We start from the raw sequence: 27812 nt of genomic DNA, 5'->3' as shown, positions 1-27812 counted from the left end.
TTTCATGGGTAGGAAGCAACTTTATTGGGCGATTTACCCTTCTGTATTCAAACTCTATGCCTTGGGTAAGCTAAGGAACAGGCACCCTTGCATTCCAGAAATATGTTCGCCTCAACTCTTGCTGAGGTGCCAGGGTCCCGAGTGGTCCTGGTGGCTGTGGCTCAATCTCAGGCAACGAGCAGCTCAGCTCAGATTCTCTCCTACCGTCTGCCGTCCTGGATATTTGCTTCCACGGGACTGAATGTACCTTGGCCTCTGGATATTGGCTGATCCCGAGCCCGCCAGTTAGTTACTCAATTCAGGATGAATATGAGGTGGAGGGCTGACCCTCCTTCCTGAAGCAATCGGGGCAGCCCTGGCCTGAGACAGTTCTCATGGAGCCCAATTAAGTCACTCATCTGGTGCACGGATGGGAAAGTGGTACACCGTGTTCACCTCCCGTACATCAAACTGAAGGCTCTGCTTGGCCGCTAATGGCGAAGCAGAGGAGACACATGTCATGACACATCATGCTGGGTGTCTTTAGAAGGCAAGAACACTAAGTGGCAGAGGAAGACTCTGGGGGTAAGGAGGACGTATCATTCTTAAAAAGCAAACTGTTTCCTTGGTACACATTTCCATATGGGATAAGTCCACACTACATATGGATAGAGAGACGTGAGGAGAACCACAGACACCCACACGCTCTGCGCGGGGCCTGCCTGAGGCTTCCCCGTCACGGCCTTGCTTCCTCTGCCTCTGAGGTGACAGTTCGCAGTGTGCCAGGGAGAGGAGGGCTGTATAAACTGGGCCCCGACTGCTTGAGGCAACTGCCTTTTCCACTTACGTCAAACTCACAAGGCAGAATACATCCGAGAAAGCTCCGAAGTTTCGTGATGATTCACAGGCATCTGTGAGTGGTAGGTCCCCCGGGCAAAGCTGTAATGAAAACGGCAACAGGAGCGCCCTCCTACTGGCTCTCAGGCGTGACCCTGTGGCTCCCGATGCTTTGATTGCCATAAAACGAGCAAGAACATGGGAAAGGTCCAGTTTAAAAGCCAGAATATATTTTGCTGAAAATATGAATGTGTGTGTGCCTTCCAGAGACTGTGCTCCCTGAGGGAGACCCGCACAGTTCGTTCGGACATAAACAGGAACAAGAGGTAAGGAAGGGCTTCACTTAGTAGAAAACTAGCAGCATCATTTGGCTCCCTGGGGACATCCCCCAGGGTCCTCATCAAGCAGCCTCTCCGCAGGGGGAGGGTCGTGCCTGGTCAGCGCAGCTATAACTCATCCATCATGGCAAGCAGATCATCGCCCTTGCTAGCACTCCGCCTTGGCTGGTCCAAGATCTCAAACTCCCCCATGATCCGAGCCAGCTCTTCGTTCGTCTGCTGGTCCTGTGAGAGAAATGAGAGGTGGAAGGGAATGAGGAGGATGTGTGGGCACCATGGCCTCTTTGTGCAGTTGGTAGTTAATTTTCCCACCACTGTGACACATTTCAGTTCCTCAGCTGTTTGTCAGAATAGGGACTACATTACGTGCGGATTAGAGAGGAGAAGGGAGGGCCTTTGAAGTTCAATGTTATTATAAGATGAGGAGGGGAATAAGATTTGACTTGTGTAATCCCCTGCACACACCTGAGTAGCTTGGATGTTGATAACTTCATAGAATAACTCTTCTGGCCTGGTTAGCGCTGCCTGTCTGCACAAGATGGTAGAGAAATGGGTCAAAGGTTAGGGTTTTCTCCCTGCTAGTGTGGCAAACTGGCCCTTGATAATTTGGCAACCTATTTTTTCTGCCTCACCTTCTGCCCTTTCCATTCCACTTTCTACCCTGTCCCCAACCAGTGCACCCTACACTCCAAGAAGTCCTTTTATGTCTCTGTGCCTTTGCACGTACTACTGCCAAGAATGTTTTTCCCCTTCCTCTGCTTGGCAAACTCCAAGACCCAGCTCAGTTGCCAACTCCTTCAATCCGTGGGTACAAAGTCAGTCGCCGTGTCCTCCACTGGAGTGTTTATGACACTTTTTGTTTTGAGTGTTTATGGCGCTCGAGTGACTTGTGCACGTGTTCGTGCTCCTACGACACTGAGGGTGCCTGAGGACAGGTCCCAGGTCTTCCGCTCCATCTGCGGGTCCCCACACGTACCATAGCACCTGCCACTTCAGGGGAGAGGGAAATAGAAGGCAACCCCCACCCCAAATATTTGGTTGCGAGGCGCATCACATGAGATCATGAAGGCAGAGGTGCTCTGTAAACTGTAGAGCGCTGTGTCAGTCTCAGTGAATTGCCACCACTATTGGTTCTGGGGGAGACTGATCCCAAAGATATCATGCTCTGACCTCCTTCCGGTTTACCAGTCTTTTGTTAACGTGATTATCTTGACTTCCAATTCTCTCATTGAGTTGTACTTTGCTAAATGAAACATTAGAACTGTTTTTTGAATGAATCCACAAAGTTCAGGCTATTTAATACTGGTGGATTCTTCTTTAACTAGGTTATTGAGTTTGCTGGTATTTCATTTGTGGTCTTTACATCTGTGTTTATAAGTGTCATTGGTTTATAACAGTCATTTTTCGGTTCTTATCACACTTAGGATTTTTATATAGGTCTTTAAAGAAACAGGCTGAAAACATACTCTTCCTCTTCGTCAGTGGTGAAGAGATTCAACCGGAATCCTGGCTCAGGGCCACTGGGTTTCTTAATCTCCATGCCTCCTATCAGCCTGGCCAAGAGATTCAGCTCTTCTTTAGCAAGAGGGTTTGGAGCAATGCTTTCCTGCAGGAACAATTTCATGATTTTTAGCCACATGAAGGAGATCACATTTTCTGCTGAGACCCCAGAGCCCCGGGGTGGTATTATATAACAAGGCAAAACGATAACAGTTTAAATTACTTCTGGGAAGGACTGGGTCCAAATGAAACATAGAAAACAGGCTTAACCAAGAGAGAAATAACCTCTGTCAGAGGCAGAGGGACTCTAACAAGGCACAAACCAGAGATTCTCAAGATGAGGGGAAGGCCCCAGGGACCCCCATTCTCCTCAAATTACCTTCCTCCTTGAAGGAGAAGAACGTTGCTTCTCCTTCAGGCAATCTAGTTCCCCCAGCCTTTACAAGTAGGAGGCTCCAGGTCCAAGGGCACTCATTCCATGGGAGTGACCACACTGCGCGCAGGTGGTGCCCGTGCACAACCCCTCCCCCCGTCCCCCCACCGAATCCCTTCCGTCCTGTGGCTTCCACTCACACTGCCTGGTCCCACTGCAGCCTTCCGCCCTCCTCCTAACCGGCTCTCTCTAACCCAGCCTTTCGCTGCTTTGCCTCTTGAATCAGGCCCCATGTCCCTGCCCAGGCGAATCTCTGACCACTGCTGCTATCGCGTTATGATCTAGCCATGTGGGAGAGATGCTGCCTCCCGGCTTCCCCCAGCACTATGCCTCTGGGTACCTTTGCTCATGCTGTCACCTGGGTTTGTATGCCTGTTTCTCCCTCTGGGCTATTTAGTATCTTCTTCACTCTACAGCCTCGCTTGAATGTCTCCTCCGCTGAAAAGCCTTCTTGTTCCCTGTCCCCCGCTTCCCCCCCCCCCACAGGACATGTGTTCTGACACAGCTCTTTACTCAGAATGCTCAGCGAGCGTCTTTCGTCTTCCGCCGTGTTGTAGTTATTTGTTCCATCACCGTCTTTATAAGCCCCTTCAGGATGGGACCACATCTAAGCCAGCTCTGTGTCCTGGGAACCCAGCCCATAGACGTAGTCCAGTAAATGTTTACAGAATAACTGAATATTCCATGATTTGTCCTATAGCTAGCTGGTAGCCAGTTCAGTGAAAATTTGTACAACAGAATTCAGAGAACCAAAAACCCCATTTTCAACTTAGCTTCCACATCATTACACAGGAAAGCATTGAAAAGGGATGTTTTAAGGATCAGAATACACAGAAGTGCTAAACTCAGCAACCACAGACCTCGTGACACTGGTACAATGCTATTTCACATGTCCTGGTGTGTGGTTCCCGCTTAATTATGGTGAGAGCCAAGTTTAAAATTACCTAATTAGTCAGATCACTGGAAGTCTCCATGAGAAACTGTAATTAAAAACCTGCGTGATGGGGACTTCCCTGGTGGGGTACAGTGGTTAAGAATCCGCCTGCCAATGCAGGGGACACGGGTTTGAGCCCTGGTCCAGGAAGATCCCACATGCTGCGGAGCAACTAAGCCCGTGCGCCACAACTACTGAGCCTGCGCTCTAGAGCCCGTGAGCCACAACTACTGAGCCCACGTGCCGCAGCTACTGAAGTCCATGTGCCTAGAGCCCGTGCTCCACAACAAGAGAAGCCACCGCAATGAGAAGCCCACGCCCCTCAATGAAGAGTAGCCCCCGCTCGCTGCAACTAGAGAAAGCCCGTGCACAGCAATGAAGACCCAACGCAGCCATAAATAAATAAATAAACAAATACAATTTAAAAACAAAAAACCTGTGTACTGGTAAGGCGGAATGGAGAAGATTGCAAACAATGAGGGAAATGTTGGCCAGCTCTGAAATCTAGAGATCCCTCTCTCTCCCCATCCAGACTCTTGTATCTAGAAATAAGCTATGAAGGTAAACAAGGGAGGCAGAAGCTTACCTGTGTCTGTGCAGCTAAGTTCTCTGATGCTCCAGACATATGGGTTTCCACGGGCCGGTTCACACTGTACCTGGTGGCAACAGAAAACCACAAAAACATTGTCCAGCCCTTTTACCCTGACTTCCTTCTAACTCATAAATATAGTGCATAGTTTTTATTTTGAGGCATTAGAAAGTGTCCAGAAAGGTGCTGGGAATACAGAATACAACTAAGTGGGTGTCAACCACTCAAATTTTGCTTCTTCCCCAAACAAAATATCTGGGAAGCTGTGTGGAAATTTTTTCTCTGGCAAAATAATGTGTATTGCTGAAAAAAACATGATCGGTACGTGAAGGCCAGGCCCTTTTGGATCGCCACTGCAACAAAGGTTTTGGCTAGCTCTCTTGCGTGGCTATTTAACATTATTTATCTTTTCAACTTGTTAAGTTACCTTACGTTGGGAAATCTGAGGTGCCCTTTGGAAACATCGGGGCTCTGCATGCCGTATATCTAAGGGGAAATTCCTCCAATTGTCAGCAGGGATTTTTCATAGCAGAAGTCAAGCTGGTTTTTAAGTGAAGGGACCTCCGTTGGACTTGAATTCATTTGGGGAAGGAGGAATTTGCTTACATATTAGTTCCCAGTTTCAGGACTCGGTCTCCATAGAGTTCAAAAGACCCTTCTTTGGGGGCAGCGACATAGCTCCCGCCGTGCTTGAATTCTACCTTCCTCACTTCTTCGCCTTTGTTGTTGAACGTCCTACAATACAAAGTAGGACGTGATGACGTGTTCTCCAGGCTTGGAGAGTCCCGGAGGCTTCTTTAATCTTGGTACTATGGGACCAAAGGGAATTCACGCACTGCTTCAAGATAAAGATGCTGGTTGATATAATGATAGTAATATAATAACAATAATAATATTTATTGAGTACATGTTATGTGCCGGGTGCTGTGTAGCACTTTGGAGCATTACAGTATTATCTTATTCATCCTCACAGTAAACGTTCAATAGATGAAGAAATAAATCCTGGAGAACTGGGTGGTTTGTTTCAAGAGTCTGCGAGGTGACAAGCTGGGATTCAACCTCACCTCCTCACTGCTGTGCTCAACTGAAGAAAAGGAGGGGCCCCAGCAGGGCAACATTCTACGTGGTGGCCCACATACTGGTTTCCCAGCACCCCAAACATTGGTCTGACAATTACTGTTGAGAATTCACCTGATGAGTCCGGGAACTTTGGTTCCCCAGGGAAGAGGCCCAGACACTGGCAACACAAAGCGACCGTTGGAATTCTGAACTTTGTCCTTTAGAAATATGGACACCTGGAAAAAAAATACTTATTGTCATTTTTCTTGGTATATTTCCATAGACATATGCATTCTGAGGATGGAAAGTGTGTAATGGCTTAAGAATGCTACCTGAGAGAGAAAAACGCACCGTAACTAACACCTGCAGAGGTGTAGTGTTTTTACACAGAACTTCTTTGGCGCCACACATCAAATCTTCCAGGTGAGTGGTGCTACCCCCCTGCCTTAATGAGGAGGCTGAGGTTCACAGAGTGAAATGACTCGCCCAAAGAGAACAAAAAGAGACAGGACCAGGATTCAAAACCAAGGTTGACTCCGAATTCCACATCCATTCCTTGGTTCCTTGCAAACTTTCCATACAGCTGTGAGGCTTGAGCTAGAAGAACCTCATTATCTCCGTTTTACAGATGAGGAATTGGTGGCTCAGAGGTTAAGACACTTCCTCTAGGCCAGCCAGCTCATGAGGGGCAGGGCTGAGGATTCAAGCCCTGGTGTTTCTGACGCCAAGCTCTCAGCTATGTGCTGGACCGGTGGCCAGCTGGCATTAGAGTCTGAAGGTCTCCTCTGTGCCTGAAAACCCCACGTGATGCTTACTTCTACCCCTTGCTTTGTACGCTCTGTATTCAGGTCTTGGGCAGGTTAAATCGCATCAAGATTGTAGCAGTTAATCAATTTTATTGGGGACTTCCCTGGCTGTCCAGTGGTTAGACTCGGTGCTTTCACTGCTGTGGCCTGGGTTCAATCCCTGGTCGGGGAGCTAAGATCCCGCAAGCTGTGCAGCACCGCCAAAAAATAAATAAATAAATCAGTTTTATTGGAGCTTAGCTTCCTCATCTGTAAAGTGAGATACATTTGAAGGTCCCTTGAAACTCTAAAATTCTACAAGATTACATTAGTAATATCATCAAGAATAAGCATCTGTTGCATGCAAGGCAGTGAAAGCGCCAAGTGGTAAGGATTTGCATGCTGGCGGTCGGGCCTGCCGACGTTAGACTGCCCAGGCTCACAGCTCAGCTGGGCCTCTCCTTGGCTCGGGGTTTTTTGGTAAGTTACACCACCTTTCTCTTTGGTAAACTGGGGATAATAACAGAACCTATTCAATGGGTTAGTTGACCACTATGTCAGATGATGAACAAAAAGCACTCATCACAGAGCCTGACACATAGTAAGTGCTCAATAAGAGATAACTAATATTCTCAGTGTCACAGTCTAATTGGGCACAGGACACAGCATAGGATGGAAAAACGACTATAAAACACGATACGCTGAATGGAATATGCAGATGAGCCCACTGAGGAGAATGACCGCAGGCAGAGGGGGTGGGTAGGTGCAACTGCGGGTTTGGAGCTGGGCCTGGAGGAGGAAGGTGGGTGTGAAGACACTTCGGAAGCAGAGATGGGCAGGCACAAGGCATGTTTTGGGGAAAATGTGGACACTGGGTTGGTTGGAAGGTTTGGCTTTAAGGAATTCTTAACCTTGAGATTCTGTGACCTAGGGATATGAATATAAGCATGGAGAAGGAAAATTTTGAGAGAGAAGTGAGACCATATGTAGGTACTGGACTCTCTGTTAGCTAATTCTAACAGGGTTGACTATATCATAGATCTGTAGGTAGTTGAATGGGACTTTGGGGTCTGCCTGCTTGCCCAGCCCCTCTGCTGGCCCTCAGCTGTAGGGGTGACTCTCCCGTGCCCTGTTCCTCTCGCTCCACCCTTTTTATTCCGAGGTGATCTCATCTACACCCACGTGCCAGTATTCACCTCTGCGCTGATGGCTCCCAGATCTGGAGCTTCCACTCCGTCTTCCCCCCGGGCATCTGACCCATCTACCCCATTGCCTATTAAACGTGTCCACCTGTGGGTTCCATGGGATGCACCTCCAATTCACCCTGCTCAGAACAGGGCTCAAGCTGTCTGCCCTAACCTGATCCCAGTGAATGACACCATCAGGTCACCAACTCAGCAGTCTGAGTCCCCTGCCCACCACCTTCCCATGGCTCTTCAGTCGCCAAGCCCTGCCCACCTGGTGATCACTTCTGTGTCTGGCCCCTCCTCTCTACCCTGCTCCCTAGTGCAGACCTTCATCACCTCCAGCCTGGCCTCCACACTGGTCTCCCTGCCTCCGCTCTCCTCTGTGTTTCATCCATCCTCCACTTTGCTGTTAGAGAGACTCTTCTAAACTCCTATCTGACTGTGTCCCTCTCCTGCTTCACTGGCTCTCTGCTGCCTGGCAGATAATGTCCAGTTGACCCTTGCTCCTCTCCGCAGCCACGCTCCTCCCTGAACCCTGTGTTCTCGCCATACTCGATTGCTTGCAGCCCTCTGGCCCCCCGTGCCAATTACACCAGGTGGTTACATGCCTGTGCCTTTACTGAGATGGTGTCCTCTTAACCCCTCCTCCTGTTTTCCCATGGTCCTGGTGAAAACCTATTTCTTTTCTTTTGTTCTTTCTTTTTGTGGCCACACCACATGGCTTGTGGGATCTTAGTTCCCTGACCAGGGATCAAATCCGAGCCCACTGCAGTGGAAGCATGGAGTCCTAACCATTGGACTGCCAGGGCCCCCAAACCTATTTCTTTTAAAAGCTATTGGATCCTCTATGAAGACTCCCTGATGCTCTTGGGTAGAGGTGGCCATGGCCCACGTTGTGTCCTCTCTCTTCACACTCTTCTGGGTCAGAACCAAACATACCCAAGGTACTTAGTGCACTTTCCCTTCTCTGATGAGGTCCTGAAGCCAGGACCCACGTTTCCTATGGAAAGAGGGAATGAAGGTCACGGAGCTGTGGGGCTGGAGTGCTGGATGAGACATCTCCATGAGCACCCACATTCCACAGGACGATGGTAGGAGTCAGGTGGCCAAGAGGAAGTGAGCCAGGGATATAAATGCTTGGTGAATGCGGGTGAGTGGCTTGGCAGTCGGTTTCAGCAGTGAGGGATGAGTGCAGGGCTTTGGATGGTGTAATGGTTGCTGGACTGGCCTTACAAGAGGAGGGCTAAGTTTGTGAGGGCAGGAAAATAATGATCGGAAGGTGAGGGGGAGAAGCTGGCAGAATGACTGACTCTGCTTCTCACATCCTGCCTGTGGATGAGGGAGAATGACCGGCCTCCTTCAGGTGGCCAGAAGACTTCGCACACCGTCTCTCTGCTGTACGCTGAGGATTCCCACATTTACGTCTCCAGCTTGGTGCTCTCCTCTGAGCTCCAGGATTAGGTATTCAACTACCTACTTGACTCTGCTACTGGGAGAGCAAATCCAATTTAAATAGAATTGATTATTTTTTCTACTCAAATACACTTCCCTTCAGCCCTTCCCCCACTCAGAAAATGGTATCAGCCACTTAGGAGTTTCTCTTTCTTCTTCTTCCCCTCATTCCCCACATCTAATCTCTTAGTAAATATTACTGGCCCTGCCCCGAAGGTATATTCCATATGTGTCTCCACTGCTGGCACCTAGTCCCAGTGCTTTCATTTTACCTAGATTTTGTAACTGCTGTCCTACCTCTACCCTTGTCCCATTTAATTCATCTTCCAGACACAAGTCATGTTACCACTCACCTTAAGATGCTCCAGACCTCTGTTTTACTCTTAGAATAAACTCCTTTACTAGGGTCTAAAGCTAAGTCAGCTGCTAGGTAGGTACCAGTTTATTCATGACTGGCATCTCTTCTGATTAGTTAGTGCCCATGCTGCACAGGTGGTTAACTTTATTTTAAATATCACCCCTGCCTAGATATGCTCCATCCTCATTGGCTTTCGCTCTGTCCAAGGAGCATATCATGCTTTTTCCTACCTAATGGCGTTTGAACTAGCTGTCCCTTCAGGTTAGATGCTCTCCCCTGAGATCTTTGTTATTACACTCTCAACTGAAATATCTGTCCTCAGAAAGGCTGTCCTTGCCTCTATCGTCTACGGATGTACCGTCCAGTAATGGTAGCTACCAGTTAAGCATGACTATTTAAATTTAAATTAAATCAGTAATTCAGTTTCTCTGTCGAACTAGCTATATTTCAAGTACTCAACAACCACATGTGGCTAGTGGCTCTCGTATTGGATAGCACAGATACAGAACATTTCCATCACTGACAGGAAGCTCTGTTGGACAGTGCTGGTCTAAGGCGACATCCTGTCCCAGTTGCCTTCTATAACTTTACTGTATATGGCCACCTTCCTAAGAGAGAGCCATAACACGATTTACGTGTCCTCCTTGTCTCTACCTACTAGCACGGAACCTCCTCAGGGCAGGGCCTCTGCCTCGTTCACTTCTGTATCTCAGGACTGAAAACTGCCTGGTGTATTTGTTAGACGGACTAGTTTTCCAGGGATGAACTGTTTCCAAGTGGAGTGGATATTGGAGTGGAGGTGTAAGGACCATGCTATGAAGAGGAGAAGATGGAGTTATGTTTTCCAACAACTGGAAGAGGGGGAGTGCAGGAAGAAAGTCCATGATAGAAGACGCACGTGTGGGAAGGAGCATTCGGAACGGGGTGGGTGACCTGAGGCCCACCTTTTAGGAGGCAGCTCTGGAGGGGCTCTGGAGAGCTGAAGGGACTGGAGATGGTTGTACATAACTGCTCAGGACTCCAAATGGAATCGGTCTTCGTGCAGCCTCTGGGGCCTGGTGCACAGGGTAGGCCACTTCACGTTGTTTTGTGATATCACAGAAAGCTTTGGACATGAGGGTGAGGAGTCTTGCATTTGCTTTGGTTAAACAATGAGCAAGGGAGTTTTCGGAGCTGTGTTTTCTTGATTTAGTTAGTTTTGCTAACAAAATCTAAAAGCTATGAAGGTTGTTTTGAGCACAGAGAGAATCTGTATAGGCAATCATAACTTGCAGCTGAGCAGAAATACCATTAAAGACCAGATTTGGAAAAGCAGCCGGATGTTACAGACCAGTGGCTGAGTAACGTCAGGATATGCGATTCCGATTTCTCTTGATGAACATTCTGATGTTTCATTGCCTGCCCATTTAGCAATTAAAGCTTAATGTATTTTGTGGTTTAATATATTTTAATGATTTTGTTATAGACTTATTATTAGGAAAGTCTTTTTATCATAACGAATTTTATCTTGCCAGAACTGAGAAATCAATAGGCTGCTTATATTACTACAGTCCATAAACTAATGTCCAAATATGCAGTCTTGACAACCATATGATGCAGAGTTTTTAATATTTAAAGCAATGCGAAACTTAATCTTATTTGTACTTTCATATTTTTAATTTTAATTGGTGACTATTAGAGATCTTAATTTATATTGATGCTATTATTGCTCCATCCATAGCAAATTAAATTATTCATGGGGGTTAAAAATAAAATTGGCCTCAGCGTTGAAATCTATTTGTCTTTCCCTGTCCCCAGGAGGGAAATAACAATCAGGTTCTAAGCATATCCTTTTTCTTCTTTTTTTGAATTTTATTTTGTGAATATGTTACACATGCACATATACAAAATTTAAAAGGTTCAAAGGGTGGGAATTCCCTGGCGGTCTAGTGGTTAGAACTCTGTGCTTCCAATGCAGGGGGCACAGGTTCGATCCCTGGCCGGGGAACTAAGATCCCACAAGTTGTGTGGCACGGCCAAAAAAAAAAAAAAAAGAAAAAAGGTTCAAAGGGTACACGAGGGAAAGTCAGTCTCTCTTGTATCCCTGTTCTCCATGCAGCTCCCCACTCCCAGGAGCCAACCACTGTGACCAGTTTCCTGTACATCCTTCCAGAAGCATTCTATAGTGTATACATATATATACAAGCAAATACATATATATTACATGTGATGGTTCACTTAATCCTCCTGAAAAACCCTAAATTAGGTACTATCATTTCCACTTTTCAGATGACGAAACTAAGGCGCCAGGGAAGTAATTTGCCCAAGGTCATGGAGCTGCGCTGTAGGCGGGATTCAAGCACAGGAGTGCCTGACTCCCGAGCCTGGGCTCATTTTGCTGTATCACCCACCCTCCCATACCAGCATGTTAAATTCTGGGAAGGAACAAAGTCCTGTGCCAGAGAGACAGGCCCCAAATTCAGAAGCTCAGAAATGTGTTTTTCAAAGTTAGGGTGTAGAACTGTCTGGAGGAGGCAGGGTCAACTGGGAGGCGAGAGCCAACAAGAAGTATGAAGGCCTGAGCTGGGCTGGTGGCGACAGGAATGGAAAGGAGGGCGTGGAGAGTGAAAAGGCAGACTCGATGGGCCATAGAAGCAATTAGAAGATCAGAGAAGGGAAATCAAAGGTGTGATGCTCTGGTTCTGAGCCGAGTGAGTGAGGGAATGGTGGCGCCCTGAAAAGAAACCGGAAGTTGGGCAGGACTTGAATTGTGGAGACTAGTTTAGCTACAGACATTAGGTTGTGGGCATGGGAGAGTGTCTCCCCAAGCGGGTGGAGATGTGGGTCTGGACGGCAGGGCTGGGGCAAGGGTTGGGTAGAGGTTAGATGTAGGAGTCATAGGTGGAAGGGTGAGTCGGCAGCCAAAGTGGGGAGGAAAGCGATTCCTCACGAGCAGGGGGTGGGTAGAGGCAGAAGGGGGAAGGTTTGGAGACAGCAGGAGGGGGAGGAAAGAGTGAAAGACAGAGAGATGGGAGAGGTAAGGGAAGGCCAGGACGGTATGGTGCCAGGAAACTCCATGAAAGGCGACAGTTTCATGCAGCAGGAGGGCAGCCTCCTGACAGCTCAGACACTGGAGAAGTCAAGATGATAAAGGCTTGAGAAAAGGTTTTGGAATTGAGATCAGGCTGGTGGCCTGGGAAAGCAAGGGAAGAAGCCACATTTTAAAGAAACACATAAGGTAACTGGGAGGGAATGGTGGCATCACTGTCTTCCTTGGTCCATTGAAAAACTGCTGAGATTTGCTATGAGCATGGAGCCAAACACCGAGGATGTTGCTAACTGGGCAGAATCCCAGCCTTATCTGCCCTGAAGACTTGCACCCTGTCTCCCCAGGACAGCAGCGGCAGGGTGCTCCCAGGCCTCCGACTCACTCACCCTGATGTGCAGGTCCTGGAAGAAGATAAGGAGCGTCTGCCGGATCAGCTGGAACTCCCCCGCAGAGAGACCCCCGTATATCTGCGGAGGCAAAGCAGATAGAGGCATTCCACTTTCAGAAGTGAGATGGAAAGTGCGGACAGGCGGGGGGCGGGGGTGGGTGCCCAGGGATGGGAGCCAGAGAGCAAGGAGAGGACTCAGCTGCTGGGCAGGCGGGGCAGGAGGGCCAGCACTGCACCCTCGCCTGAGGGACAAGCCCCACGGTGGCACACTGAGCAGCGTGCACTTTACCTCCCCTGTTCCCCAAGATTCTATAGAACATCCACCACCAACTCCCTTTCAGAAAAGTTAGGGGAGAACAGCTATGCTCTGTATCATTGCTTCCCCAATTATGAAGGCAACAGTGAGAGGGTATAAGATGATAATGTCTCTTGTGTTTCCAAAACGGATACCTGTAGATTTTGAGAGTTTTCTGGGAGAGGCAGGTTTTGTCATTCCTCACCCTGTTCTCTTTGTCATAGAATCTGCCTGTCCTTAACAGAGGAATGAGAACGAGTATTGGGGCTGAGAGGTGATAAACTGACGATACGCTTACTTCAGTCAGCTGCTGGAAAGTCTCATCCACTTGATGCAGGATGGTTGGGGAGTCTCGGATGAATCCCTTGATGGCATCTAAATGATTGAAAGTGACCAGCAACACATCCTTGGGACGAGGACACAGCAATACTTGATATTTGAAAGCCATTGTCATCAGGTCATAGAGCTGCCAACCCATACATGAATAAAAGAAATAGGACCATAAAGGCAGACATCAGAACCTCAAACGATGATTCAGGCGGCACTTACCGGAAACCAATTCTGGGCTTATCATGCAGCTCAGTGACCATATCTAGTCATCACTCAAACCAAGACACTGTTGAAGTAAAAAGGGGTGATAGTAATAATTAAGCTGGGACAACAGGAGTAAACCAGGATATTCCTGGGCAAACCAGGATTTCTGGCCAGCTTACATGTATTGTTGATGGACCACACGTGAAACAGTACGGGCAGCTGGGGGGCCCTGGACAAGGTGCTGGACGTGGAGAATGAAAACCCAAATTCAAGCCCTCCTTGCTGCTGACTTGTTGGATGGCCCTGGCCAAGTCTCTTCGCCTCTCTAAGCCTGCGTTTTCTCATGCGTAAAAAATATTCCTGGGACTCCCCTGGAGTCCAATGCAGGGGACACGGGTTTGATCCCTGGTTGGGGAACTAAGATCCCACATGCCATGGGGCAACTAAGCCTGCACGCCAGATCTACTGAGTCCGTGCACTCTAGAGCCCATGTGCCACAACTAGAGAGTCCATGTGCCACAACTACTGAGCCTGTGTGCCACAACTACTGAGCCCGTGCGCTCTGGAGCCTGCACGCCACAACCAGAGAGCCCAGACACTGCAACTACTGAGCCTGCACGCTCTGGAGCCCGTGCACCGCAACTGCTGAGTTCATGTGCTCTAGAGCCACAACTAGAGAGAAGCCCGCGTGCTGTAACGAAGATCCTACATGCCGCAACTAAGACCCGATACAGCCAAATAAATAAATAAATATTAAAAAAAATACTCCCTAATTTCCCAACAGAACAGCTGAGAGGAGTAAATGAGAAAACACATGTGAAAGTGGCAAGAATGAAGTTCCACGACTGAGATGAAAAATGAAACTTAGTAAGAAATCAACAAGCCCCAAGTATGGTATGACCACCCGTGAAGATCAGAGGTGAGACACTGGTGAGGACCAAAGTGGTCACGATAGGCTTTGTGGAAGAACTGGGCCTGCTACAGACTCAAGGCAAGGTTCCAGCTGGCTGAGGGAGGGGAAGGGCATTCTAGTGGAGGGGAACAGCATGCGTGAGGGTCCGGAGGCAGCCATAGCCATGCTATTTTCCTGGGAGAAAGAGTAGAGCAGCCTGACTGGAGGGGATGGTTTGTGTTCGGGGTGGTGGGAAATAAAGGTGGGTACGGCAAGGTTGGAATGTTAGAGGTTTTAGAAAGATGGACAAGATAATTTAGACTAGATGTGGTAGGAATTAGGGGGCTACTGAAATGCTCTGTGCTGATGTGATAAAAGTAGTAATTAAGTGAGACTGGTGACTCTGGCCATGATGAGATGCGAGAGAAGGGAGAGACTGGAGTGGGGAGGATTAGCTGATGCCTGGCTCCTAAGAGGGTGGCAGTAACATCTACTGATTGTATGAATGAAAAAAATTTTGTTGGAGTGACCCAGATGGAAGGCCTGGAATAAAGATGGTGGGGATGGATAAGGAAGGGAAAAGAAGAGCATGTGACACTCAGGAGGAAAGCGTCAGTACATGGTGCTCGCCTGACTGGATTCGGGAGACGATCTGAGGGCTGTCCAAAAGGACCACAGCATTTCCAACTTAGTGCCTGGGAGATACATGATGCTACGACGGAGGCAGGGGAGTTTGGGAGAGAAGGTATGGACACATCTGAGGTGGGCTTGGGAATTAAACTACAGCCACCTGGGTGCTGTGCGAGCACGTGGATATGCATGGCCTCAACTGATCCCCTTTAATTTCACAAGAACTCTATGAGGTACGTATTATCCCAAGTTTAAAAATGAAGAAGCTTGCCTAATTTCAATAGCTGGTACTTAGTAGAAGGGTGAGATTTGAAACTAAAGACGGTCAGATCCTGAAGCACGTGCTAGAACCCTCTACACGATCCCCTTTCTCCAACATGCAGATAAACATCTCGCTCAGAAGGTGGCATACAGCAGGAGCAGCCTGGTGTGTGCGTGTGCGTGTGCGTGTGTGTGTGTGTGCGTGCACATATGCGCGCGCGCGTGTGCGTGCGCACACACGCAGGTGTGTCTGATACTGGAGATGTAGATTTAAGACTCTCCATCATCATCATCAAACATTAAGTACCTGGGACGTCCCTGGCGGCGCACTGGTTAAGAATCCACCTGCTAATGCAGGGGACATGGGTTCGATCCCTGGTCCAGGAAGATCCCACATGCCGCGGACCAACTAAGCCCGTGAGCCACAACTACTGAAGCCTGTGCGCCTACAGCCCGTGCTCTGCAACAAGAGAAGCCACCGCAGCGAGAAGCCTGCACACCGCAACGAAGAGGAGACCCTGCTCGTCGCATCTAGAGAAAGGCCACACACAGCATCTAGAGAAAGCCCGCACGCAGCAACGAAGACCCGGCGCACCCATAAATAAACAAATAAATAAATTTATAAAAACCAAAAAACATTAAGTACCTGTTGTGTACAGGGCACTGTGCTAGGAATAAAGGATAAAAACAGGTATAGGATGAAGAAATGAAAGTTCAGATGAGTTATTCAGTCAATTGTGTCTCAGACCTATTGGTAGAAAGAAGACTTGAACCCAGGGTTTTTTATTCCAAGTTCCATGTCCTTTCTCAGTGGAAACCTAAACTTTCTTAAAGGCAGAGGGAGAGGAACAAGCAGAGAAGAGAAGATACCGAACATTTATCGAACATCTATGTGCCAGGCCTTCTTGTGTCATTATTATCTACGTTTCTCACTTAATCTTCCCACTAACTGATGAAGTAGCTATTATTATCCCCATTTTATAGATGAGAAAACGGAGGCTCAGGGAAAGCAAGTAACTTTCTAAAGGTAAGTGGCAGAAGGTAAGAGGGCATAGTTAAAGGCAGCCTGTCTCTCTGGGGTTTCCAGGTACCAGCAATGAGACAGTGCTGATTTTCGCACACCTAGCACCCACTGTCAGTCCTCATGATTTATAAAAATTCACATAATGAAGGGACTTGAAAAGGAATTACTATTATCATTCTTTTAAAAACTAACTGAAGTCCATGTATTATTCAGATTTTATTAGTTTACCCTAGTGTCTTACTTCTGTTCCAGGATCACACATTATATTTAGTCATCATGTCTCCTTAGGCTCCTTTTGGCTGTGGCAGTTTCTCTGGCTTTCCTTGTTTTTGGTGGCCTTGACAGCTTTGACGACTGGTCAGGTATTTTGTAACATGACCCCCGAATGGTATTTGTCTGATGTTTTTTTCATGATCAGCCTGGGGTTGTGGGTTTTTGGGAGGAAGATCACAGAGTCAAAGTGTTATCCTCATCACATCATATCAGGGTACCACCACATGGCTTATCACTGTTGATGTTATCACCTGGTTGAGGTAATATTTGCCATGTTTTTCCACTGAGAAGTTAGCTGTTTTCCCCCTCCTTTCCATACTGTCTTCTTTGGAAGGAAGTCACCAAGTGCAGCCACATTCAAGCAGTGGGGAGTTATGCTCTCTATTCCTGAGGGCAGAGTATCTATATAAGTGTTTGGAATTCTTATGAACAGGAGATTTATCTATTCTCTGCCATTATTTATTTGGAACTATTCCTTTTAAAATCAGAGTACCCAAAAATTGGTTTCGCAAAGAAACAGATATGTATATATTATAAATATTGGGTTGGCCAAAAAGTTCGTTTGGGTTTTTTCGTAACATCTTACATCTTTACATCTTCTGTAACATCTTTGGGAAAAACCCCAACGAACTTTCTGACCAACCCCATAAAGACTGAGCAGTTTTGAATTTGCTTTAAAAAAAAATGCCTGGTTTGCAGAGCTGAGCTTTGTTAAGGAAGAAGCAGAATTAAAGCTTTTAGGGTTGGGTGCTTGTATTGGGTTAAGGTGTTCCTAAACATGGACATGCAAATCAGCACACTCTTTGGGTGACACAATGGAATAAACAACACAGGGGTTGGTGCAGATGACTTCTGAGGTCCTTCCCCACTTGAAACTCAAGAACAACCCATGTTTACATGTGCCTGTCTTTTGCCGGGCACCACTGCATACGTCATCTCATTTGATTCCAGTCTGTGATCGTCCACAAGAAATGCAGCCCAGGGGACAGAGGCAGCTGTCTGCTCACCTTATCCATGCTGGCCTGGTTTAGTCTCATGATGGAGGCGTGAGCCAGGCGGTCGTAGACTGTCCTCAGGGCCTTTTTGGAGTAGAGCTCTTGGGGTTTGAACAATTCCTCCATAAACTTTCGATTGAACATGGTTGAGATGATGTCATTCAGAACTGTAGAGACAAGAGAAGATGCAGCTGAACAAGGTACTGGCGGAAGCTTTATTCAGGAAATGCTCCCTGTGTATGAATGGAATGGAGGAGCTGGGCCTATGTAGGGTGGGGATGTGGATGTGTTTGGTGAGATCTGCTCCCTGGGGAGAAACCACACAGGTGTCCCAGTAGAAAGCAGGGTCAGGAGTGCTTTATGAGACCATCTCAGGGCAAATATACATGTGACAATGTACAAATACGCTGTGCTTCAACGGTTACAAACCACTTTTACATACATTATCTCACTTGGTGATAGGGGATAAGTTTCTTCTTTCTTTAAAATAGATTCCTATTAGAATCTTTAAAAAAGATTCTTTTCGATGAGAGCTCTACCTTAAAATGATAAACAGCATCATGCTGTTTTGTTTGTTTAGCAAGTTTATAACATTTTTACTTAAAATTAAATTTTATAAAAATGGGACCTCTAATGGTAATTGACTCTTTTTTGTTTTGCAAAACAGTTTACAAAAATAGACAAGTCTACCCACTGGTTAGAGATTAAAACTTTTCTAATGTTTCTATAAGATGTGTACTTCAGATAAACATTTTAGGATGCCTTAATTTCTATATATGATTTATAATATTGATATTATACTGTAGTGATATGTCTCATACTGTTGTTCAGATGGAAAATGTCCATACGGTGAGAATAAAAGGTCCTAAGGCATGTGCACACCAAAGTTTCTACAATTCTAGTTTTTCATTCACTCATTCATTTAGATATTTTGTGCTACTCAAATAACATTAGTTGAGGGCTAGGAAAACCCTTTGGTGCAAGAAATAAGAATGGGTATGGTTGAACACAGATTATTCTTAATTAAGCCAGATATATTCCTGCCTAAAGGTGAGGGTATATGGATGCTGAGACTATACATTCATAGTAATTAAAATTTGAAAGAAAACTTGTTACTTAACATAATTATACAAAATCAATTATCAAACATGGGTGATTATTGCTGAAAGATACAGACGCCTCTTTCTCTTGCCACACAGAGGACACACCAGGTGACTGGCTGTGGCCTTGTATCTTAGAGAGTGAAGGCAAGGTCATGATTTCGGGCACCCTCTCAACCTGTAAGTAACTGATAGACGTACACTGAGGGCTCAGGCCAGCATTTTAAAGTATCTCAAAGGGCAGTTTTGGGGAGAAGCGGGGAGCTGAGGGCTAGTCGTACTTAAATCTTAAATGGAAGGGCTACAGAGAGAGGGGAGAGGGGGAAGGGAAACACCTCCCTCCCCACTCCCCCCTCAAGACACAAAAGAACGAACCCGATTCTGACTCCTTCCAGAAGTGTTGAACTCACACTTGACCTTTGGATTTTACTCTATACTCCATCCCATTAGTGAGGAAGAATCACATCCATTACCAACACAGGGCATCCCTCACACTGGACAGTTCCAACCCAGGGCAGCTTACCCTCGGTGTGCACTAACATTTCCCCATTGTCTCCCTAGAGACAGATGAACTCTTCTGGGTTTGCCTCAAGCACAGCCTTTTGCCTTTGACCTAACCAAGCAAGGACCTGCAATAAATTGGGCTTTCTGACATTTTTCTTACCCCAGCCTATATAACATGTAGAATTTGCAAGGAAATAGCTACAAATGGAAAGACACGTATAAAGCCTCAGAGGAGAGAATCTGAAGAATTTTCCATAGGTGTATGCAGGCCAGGGAGGAGTGCCAAAGAGGAAGAATTCAAGTTAAAGAATCACACCAGCTCTGATTATGTTCACGCTTACAAAGAGCTCCCATTCCCCTAGGGGCTGAAATATGTCCCTAGGGTCTTTGAGCCTTTAGCAGAACCTAGGAAATTAGCTTAGACTCAAATAAATCAGCTCTAGAGGAAAGACAATCCCAAGGTGATTGTTAGCCACTCTGGCAAAGTAAAAAGCAAAATGAAGCCTTTCCCCCGGGGGGAAGTGAACAAGCTATGTATCACCATGGCTCCTTGCAAGAGAACTTCCAGAAAGTTCTCCTGCTGGAAAGAAAGCACAACAGGCCCTGTCCCTGTGGGCAGAGCACTGAACACAAATGTCCCCAAGAGGAAATGGCAGTTTTACTGTTGGGCCCTGGCACTCAGAGTGCCCACCTTTCACTTAATTCTTTGGGGGCACAAATTAACATGCTTATATCTCACAGTGTGCTTCACCTGGCACTTGGTTGACGTGGGCCTGCTGAGTACCAGACACTGAGATGAACAGCAGGGCACAAAGAGGAAGTAAACTTTGTCCTTGCCCAAGAGTAGCAGCCCGCACCGTATTCAAGTTAAACCTGAGAAATAGTTTTAACCCGATCTGTCAGTTGGTGCCGGTGTTGGTTTCTGGCACTCTCACGAGCTCTGCATACTTTCATGAGGCAGGAATGTGCTAGCAGCCAGATTTCATCAGGAGACTAAAGCCAGGGAGTGGGGTGGTTTTTCACAGGTGCACTGGAAGGGTCAACAACTGAGTTCTTCACATAACAGGCTTCTAATACCGGGGTCAGATTATGAAGTCAGGCTCTGCTTATTATTTTTAGATGCTTAAGTTAAGATAAATTCCAGTGATTCAATTACTTACATGAAGAGTCTTCAAAATCCATGCTTCTCACCTGAAGTTCTGCCGTGCATCAAGAGGTGGGCCAAAAATTGCTCAAGAGAAGTGGTGAAAGATGGTTGTGAAATATCATAAAAGAGTATCAACCACTTCGATTGGGCTTTTCTTCGAGCCTGGCCTGATGAAATAATTCTCTTGATGAAAGCAACTGAGTTTTTATCAGCTACCTCTGCTGCAAATTTTATTGTTTATGGGAACATACAACTTGGAACCAAGGGTAAAACAGAGAAGCTACTACTTCTGGATGATTACCATGTTTTGAAGCCTTATTATGTTCCAAGTACTGGGCTTAGAACTTTCCATGCATTATCTCATTTAAACCCCAGGACAGCTCTGAATTATTATCCAATTCTGTCAAGGGGGAAAACTGAGCCTTAGAAAGACTGAAGTCCAAGATGACACAGCAGACGGTGGACTTGAAATTAGAATGGGGTTGTTTGATTTTAATGCTTGTGCTCTTAAATATTATATACATTATCTCCTCAGCATACTTGGTGTGGGGAGAGCACTTAAAATATCGAGGACGTTGGCTATGACGTGCATAAACTATACCCCAATGTCAAATGATGGAAGATATTCGTGACAGTTAAAGGTGAGAAAGGCTAAGGTTTTATTCTGAGGAATAGACAGCTTTTTCAGGTTTGCTGCTAGTTGTAGGTGAAGAGGAAACTGAAGATTTGGCATGATAAGGCCATAGTGCATGCGTGTCATGCCTTCTGCACGCAATCCCGGCGGCCATGCAGCCATAGGCTTCCATCTTTCTCGGTTGTTCAACAGATATCTCCGTGTGCTAAGCAGAACAGCTCTTAGGCTACACGATGCTATCACAGAATTGTTTTAAGGATGACTAAATAGGACAGCCTATCCAGAAATATAGCTACTGCTCCAGCTATCCTTGCAAAGCTTGGAACTGATGAAAAGGGACAAATACCTCAGGTGCAATATGGTCCTTTGGCCAATGTTTCCTTGGTTTTCATCTTCCACTCTGTATTTAGTTAAGTAAAAGATTCAAATGTATAACCGATGTCTCAGCTAAAGAGAAACTCACACCTATTCTTTTATTTGGAAATATTTAGAGTGGTCCCACTTTAAGCCCCGCTGATGAAGGACTGGGTGAACCTGTGGATGCAGACTGAATACATGCAGCCCCGAAATAGCATACCTCGTTTTCTGTCCACCTCTGTCCATTCATCTACATGAAGCATATAAAAAGAAAACACCAGTTCATGAAGCAAGAATGTTATTTTCAATGAGACTTTAAAAATACCAATTCCAATTACCTGGCTTATGAAACTTCAGTTTTCATGTTTGCATTAACGTTTAATGCAAATGCTCTGTCTTCCATTTGAAACTCTTAAAAGGATGATGGTTAAACAACAAGTTCCAAAAAAGCCCTAGGGGGGCTGTTATCTTACAGAGGGTGGCTTAGGAGGAGAGGAAGCTCAGGAGGACTAGCTACCCTGGGGTTTAGCTTGAAAGGCTCATGAAGTCATCCCCTCTAACACTCTGAAAATACACGTCATTCAATACAAGGCTTTTAAAAACACTAACTTCCACAAGTTAGAATAACCCCAAGAACAGGGAGAGAAAGGATTTTCTTTCTTCACAACCAGATTTTCTTATTACTGTAAGATTTTGCTTTCTAGAGTACAGACAGAACTGCTCAAATTAAAAAATCTTGAAATGTGAATTAATAGGGAAAAAAGTCTATTTGTTTCTGATTTACTTTTTATAGAGAGAGGCATGACTTCTATGTAAAAAGAGGGAAATAATGATGTACAGAAAGCTCCTGAGGACAAAGGTAGTCAGGGAGATGCCAAGAAGAGACCAAATAAGGAAAAATGTACTTGGCTAGAGAAACCTGTGAGAATCAAGACCCTTTATGGGTTGAGACCTGGCTCTACCACTTACTAGCTAGATAACTTCAAACAGCTTGTTTAACCTCAGTTTCTTCATCTGTGAAAGGGGGATGATAACTGCACCTACCTTGTAGGGTTGTTGTGGGGATGAAACAGACACATCAGGCACTTAGCTGGCTTCTCTCCTAATTCTGCTTTCTCTACTGCAGAACTTTGGACACCACCCATAAAGGATGGTGATTTTTGTTTTTCCTTAATTTTTTGGGAGAGATTACAATCTAGAGAAACCACCCACAGATAAACAGAGCTCCACACACATCCACATTTCAAAAACCTTTTGTATTTTGGTGTAGTTTGGAAACATTTGCACTAGATTGTTTGAGCGGTGATTTCTGAGGTTATAAGCAAAGCATATATGTGCCTTCAGTACACAATACCAACAGCTTCGAAGAGATTGGCCTGAAAGCACAGCCAGTGCCATGTCCTAACTAACTGCAAAGGGTTCCCACTGCAATGTCAGACTCCGCTGGGAAAATTCATCATCTTTCTCCCACAAGAGTCACAGGGTTTAGGAGAGAAAACACTGGGGAAGCAGCACCAAGAGTCTGGCCTTCTTAAAGCAGATGCTGGCTTCTTTGGCATAATGTCCGCATCTTCTATCATTTCGTGGCATTTATTTTACAGGCGGTCTTGCCTGATAGGCTCGTGGGAATTCAGAGAGATAGAGCTGCAACCCTCCTGAAGGTGTGTTTGGGAACAGAGGGGCTGCCAGGGGCTCACCTACCCTAAGGGACAGTGATTACCTGCTGCTGACAAAACAGAGCTGGCTAACACATGCCCAGGGCTACCAGGCACTCCTGCAGGCAGTGACAATCAGCTCCAGCAGAGGTCTCTGTCGTGCTGTGTGCACCTGGCCCACTTCCTCCTGAGGATCCGGGGAAGGTAAAGGATGCCCTGTTTTTCTATTATTTCTCCAGATGACTTGTTTGCGACAATTCCACTTTACTTATATTTTGAGTGGGAGGTAGGCCCAAGGATATCCAGAGCTGCCTGTTAAACTGGAACTAGAAAAATAAAAACAGAACCTCACGGCATTCGGTTGCTGTGATCTACGCTGTGATCTGCGCATCTTGGGAAAATCACTTAATGGCCCCATGCCTCAGTTTCCCCTTGTCAGCTGAGGAACGTAGACAAAACGTAAGAGGGTCTTACTGATGAGTATCTTTAAGAGGGTGGGAGTGAGGCGAAGGCAGCTTTTATTATTCTCGCGATTGCTTAAACATGGGACCGCATTCAATATGCAACACTCAAAAGTTGCCCCACAGAGAGAGCACTTCCTTTCTGTTGAATTCTAAACTAGAGGCTGCACTGTGGGGAAGAACTGCAAGATCTGCACTGGCCTTGTGGGAGCAGGATGGCCTCCAGGAGACCAATTAGTTGTATAAGGCAGTGAAAACATCTAGAAGAAATACGATTTCCATTCAAAGCTTCAATGAGGACTAGTTTACTGTGTCTGGTGTTTTATAGGCCTCTGTGCAGGGGCATTTGTCACAGAGGCCCCTGCTCCTGCAGCTACGCCAGCTCTAAGTGGTGGAAGAGATGAGTGTTTCTCGATGTTTTGAATCCCGCACTCCCTGCCCTGCTTTCTCGCTCTGTCTTCTGCAGGTCCTCATCAACTAACTACTTTCTGTCATTTCTTTTACAAAATCAGTGGTTATACTGTATTTTTTTTTCAAACCTCTCTGTCTCCTTCCAATCTTCCAGTCCCCTCCCTACCCCACTCCCCCCACAAAGATTCTGACACAGTCCCCTTGGGTATGGAAGTACAGGGCAGCAGTTAAGGATACAGGTGAAGAGTATGAACTCTGGAGTCTGATGACCTGGGTTTAAATCCTTTACTCTTCCTCTTACCAGCTATGTAACCCTGGGCAAATTAGCCTACTTTCTCCATCTGTAAAATGGGGACAGGACTATTACCTATATGATAAGATAGTTGTGGGGATTAAGGTGTTCAGAGATGTCTATGGTACATGGTAAGTGCTTAATAAATGTTTTTTGGGGCTTCCCTGGTGGCGCAGTGGTTAAGAATCCGCCTGCCAATGCAGGGGACACTGGTTCGAGCCCTGGTCCGGGAAGATCCCACATGCCGCGAAGCAACTAAGCCTGTGTGCCACAACTACTGAGCCTGCACTCTAGAGCCTGTGTGCCACAACTACTGAGCCCATGCACCTAGAGCCTGTGCTCCACAACGAGAAGCCACCGCAATTAGAAGCCCGCGCACTGCAATGAAGAGTAGCCCCTGCTCGCCACAACTAGAGAAAGCCCGCGTGCAGCAACGAAGCCCCAATGCAGTCAAAAAAATAAAATAAATAAATTAAAAAAATGTTTGTTGTTGTTGTATTAGGAAGACATATCCCCCAGGTTTAGAATCAGTTACTGGACAGACTGATCAAAAGCCCTACCTCCAGTGGATGTGCAGAAGGGCTGCATCAGGCTCCACCCAGCATCTCACATGGCATCTGACACTCAACCCAACTGTGGAAGGAATGAGTGTGTGAAGGTGAATTATGAAAGGTGGCTGAAACTCCCTGAAGCTGTATCTAGCAAACCCAGAAGGACTGCAGCTCCTGAACACAAAGGAAGCCAGTCCCCTAGTATTCACAGGATCTTGCCCAGACTGCCTCCTGAAAGACTGCACCTGCTACTCATTGGGTTAAACGTGTTAAATACATGACCTCATTCGATCGTTACAAATTCATTGTAAAGTGCATATTATTATTCCCCTTTTATGGAGAAAGAAACAGGCTTATAGAGGTTACATTCCAAGGTCACAGAACTAGTTAAATGGCAAAACTGGAATTGGGACCCATATCTGTATGACTCCAGAGAGCATGCTCTTAATCGCTAATTTACACTGCCTTCCAAGATGTAGACTACCAGTCCAAGAACTACCTGTCAGCTCACTAGTGCCAATAGCCCAGATGAAATCACATAACATAGCGCCAAGGAAAACAGAACACTTTTGAGGAAGAAATGGCAATGTCATACAAAACAGCAGTTCAACAAACATTTACTGAGCACTGATTTATTCTGTTGCAGGCATTATGCTAGGTGCTGGAATACAAAGATGAATAAGACAATCACATGGGGGAGACAGACGCATATACAGACCATTTCAGTATCATGTGGCCAGCGATAAGGTAGAGAGGGACACACTGGGGTGCTATGGGAGTATGCACAGGCCCTTTCCCATGCGGAGATGAGAGGGAGATGGTTCTTAAGCTGAATAATGCAGGATGCAAGGGGATAACTAGCATGGAAATGGGAGGTGTGGGGTAGAATGGGAATTACTAGCATGCAAACACGAATGAACATGCTTTAAATGGAGACCTACAAGCAGTTTGGTATTAAGATACACAGTAGGAGGCAGGCAGTGGTGAAAGGTGGGACTGCAGAGGTGGACAGAGGTCAGATCAGGAAGGGCCCTGAAATGTCCTGCCAAGGACTTGGCCTCCATCCAGAGAGCAGTGGAAAGCTGACAAAGGGTTTCAAGTAGCAGGAAGTGTGGACGGATTTGCAGTTTAGAAAGCTCACTGGCAGCAGCGTACAGAATGAATGGAGGAGGTATGCTATAGGGAGTTCTTTTATCTCTTTATGCATGGACTTGCACTCAGTTGCACAGATACAGTAGTGAATATCTGAATATATATGCTTAACATCTGAATTTGTATGTTTAACATCAATGGAGCATACAGAAACTGTTGGATAGAATAAATGTTTTAACCAGCGGCTATGTCAGTTACCTTTGTACCAACTTTTCTTCCTCTACCTTGAAATATAATATCTCCTTCATAGTTAATCCAGGAAACTTGGTGAAAACAGTTGTTGGTTGAGAAGAGGGGGAAAAAGGGAGAGAAAAGGGGTGGCAGAGAGTTCTGGGTGGACATTCCTCTGGGGTTAGATGTGCTGTGCACGGGAGGCACATTTTGCACTTTAGAAGCTCTCATATCATTACTTCCACAATTGCATTCTCTCCAAACAATTGTGAAGGGAAAAGATTTACAACTTGTCTTCTATTTTCTTATTTATCTATGTTACTTCAGAACCTCACCTTTCGAGAAATAGCTTCTGAACTTAGCAAGACTGGCCTCCAGTTTATGAAGGAGGATACCACACAGAGGAATGGAGGCTCAGAACCTTCCCTGGGGGGAAAGAAGATGCTCGGACTAGCAGAGTGTGTCGCCAGGTGGTGGGCTACTGGGACTCCCACATTTGGGAGGGACCGGTTGTCAAGAGAGATTGGGAAATCATCTCCAATTTAAGGGGATGAGTAAATGGCGGGGGGGGGGGGTCAGGTTCCCTAATAATATCCAACGGGGGTATTAAATCCCTCCGCGGTGAAACGATCTTTTGGGGACTTTGCTCATGAGGGCTCTGCCTGGATGGGGCTGTGGGTTGTGAAAGAGGTCCATGGCTACGAGAGAGCAGGGTGCAGGGGTGTTGGTCAGTCTGTAAAGGGGCCTGGCTGGGGAGCTCTGGCTGCGAGAGCGGGGGCGGGGGCTGGCCGTGCGGGCCTGGTCCCTCTCACCTTTTCGGGCCTTGTCTCCCGGGATGTTCTGGGCTCGCAGCCGCTGATCCAGGATGTAAAGCATCTCCCCACCCAGGTTCAAGAAGAGCAGCGGTAGCGTCCGCACCGACATGGTGTCGGAAGCGAACGCAGCTGGTACAGAGCCCGGAAGTTTGGTAGCCAGAGGCCCGGAGGCCCGTCAGACGCGTCCTCGAAGCCCGGTTGCTAGGCAACACGGCGGACGGCAAAGAAGAGCCAATCAACAGGCCGCTTGTTGGGAGGAGCCCGGGGGCGGACGCGTATTGGGCGGGGCGGCGAAGACCTACAGGGTAGATTGGTCCGAGCCGGAGGTGGGAGCGGCTTGGGTCTTAGGCCCGCAGCGCCTGTTTTGAGTTTCTTGAGCCCCGACGGATGGGTGAGTACCCGGCAGGGCTGGCGGCCCGGCTTTCACACAGTCACCTTCACCCCGCCGGCCCGCGTGCTCACGTGCCCACGTGCCCACGTGCCCCTGAACCAGGGAAACCCAAGCAAAACTCCTTTAGAGCAGACTCCGGGCAGACAGACCTGGGTTTGAATCCCAGCTCTACAGTTTCCTCGCTGTTTGACTTGGGGCAGGTGTTTTGAGCCTGGGCTTCCTCATAGGAAAATGGAGGGGACACCCACCTCCCAGGGTTGCAGAGAGGAGTTATTGCGATCACAAAATGCCACGAAAGCACTCAATAAAATGGTAACTGACTTTTAGGTGGGGGAAGGACCTATTTGCATTTCCTCCCTAAAAGCTACTTGGAGTGTAGCCCCTCCTGTTTCACACACCG

The 27812-nt window shown here is 46.8% G+C and overlaps 1 protein-coding gene across 6 annotated transcripts; it reads right to left on the bottom strand.

The window, feature by feature from the left end:
- OSCP1 (organic solute carrier partner 1) lies at positions 1 to 27248 on the bottom strand. Of its 6 annotated transcripts, XM_033422131.2 has the most exons (12): positions 27019 to 27176; positions 24893 to 24965; positions 21734 to 21763; positions 17784 to 17938; positions 13461 to 13628; positions 12866 to 12946; positions 5802 to 5905; positions 5217 to 5345; positions 4608 to 4677; positions 2621 to 2760; positions 1620 to 1683; positions 1 to 1379 (listed from the first exon to the last, which is right to left on the bottom strand). In XM_033422131.2, the coding sequence occupies exons 2-12, from the start codon at positions 24918 to 24920 to the stop codon at positions 1263 to 1265; spliced, it is 1086 nt and encodes a 361-aa protein (XP_033278022.1). In that variant the 5' UTR covers positions 24921 to 24965; positions 27019 to 27176; the 3' UTR covers positions 1 to 1262. The 6 variants fall into 6 exon arrangements, with proteins under 6 accessions (XP_033278022.1, XP_012387315.1, XP_033278021.1 ...); XM_012531861.3 differs by lacking the exon at positions 24893 to 24965 and having other exon boundaries at positions 27019 to 27246; XM_033422132.2 differs by lacking the exon at positions 21734 to 21763 and having other exon boundaries at positions 1025 to 1379.
- Between the last annotated feature and the right edge of the window lie 564 nt (positions 27249 to 27812).

The sequence above is a fragment of the Orcinus orca genome, chromosome 1 (genome assembly GCF_937001465.1).
Source record: "Orcinus orca chromosome 1, mOrcOrc1.1, whole genome shotgun sequence".
Lineage (NCBI taxonomy): Eukaryota > Metazoa > Chordata > Mammalia > Artiodactyla > Delphinidae > Orcinus > Orcinus orca.
This window is presented reverse-complemented; position numbering and strand designations above follow the sequence as displayed.

What these genes read in the sequence shown, in the direction of transcription:
- OSCP1 (XM_012531861.3), bottom strand. Translation starts at nt 27,130, where the DNA reads ATGTCGGTGCGGACGCTACCGCTGCTCTTCTTGAACCTGGGTGGGGAG. An exon ending in TCCAGGACCTGCACATCAGG is followed by an intron (nt 5,906 to 12,865) that starts GTGAGTGAGTCG and finishes TTTTTTTTCCAG; the next exon opens with GTGTCCATATTTCTAAAGGA. An exon ending in TCAACATCCAAGCTACTCAG is followed by an intron (nt 1,380 to 1,619) that starts GTGTGTGCAGGG and finishes TTTCTCTCACAG; the next exon opens with GACCAGCAGACGAACGAAGA.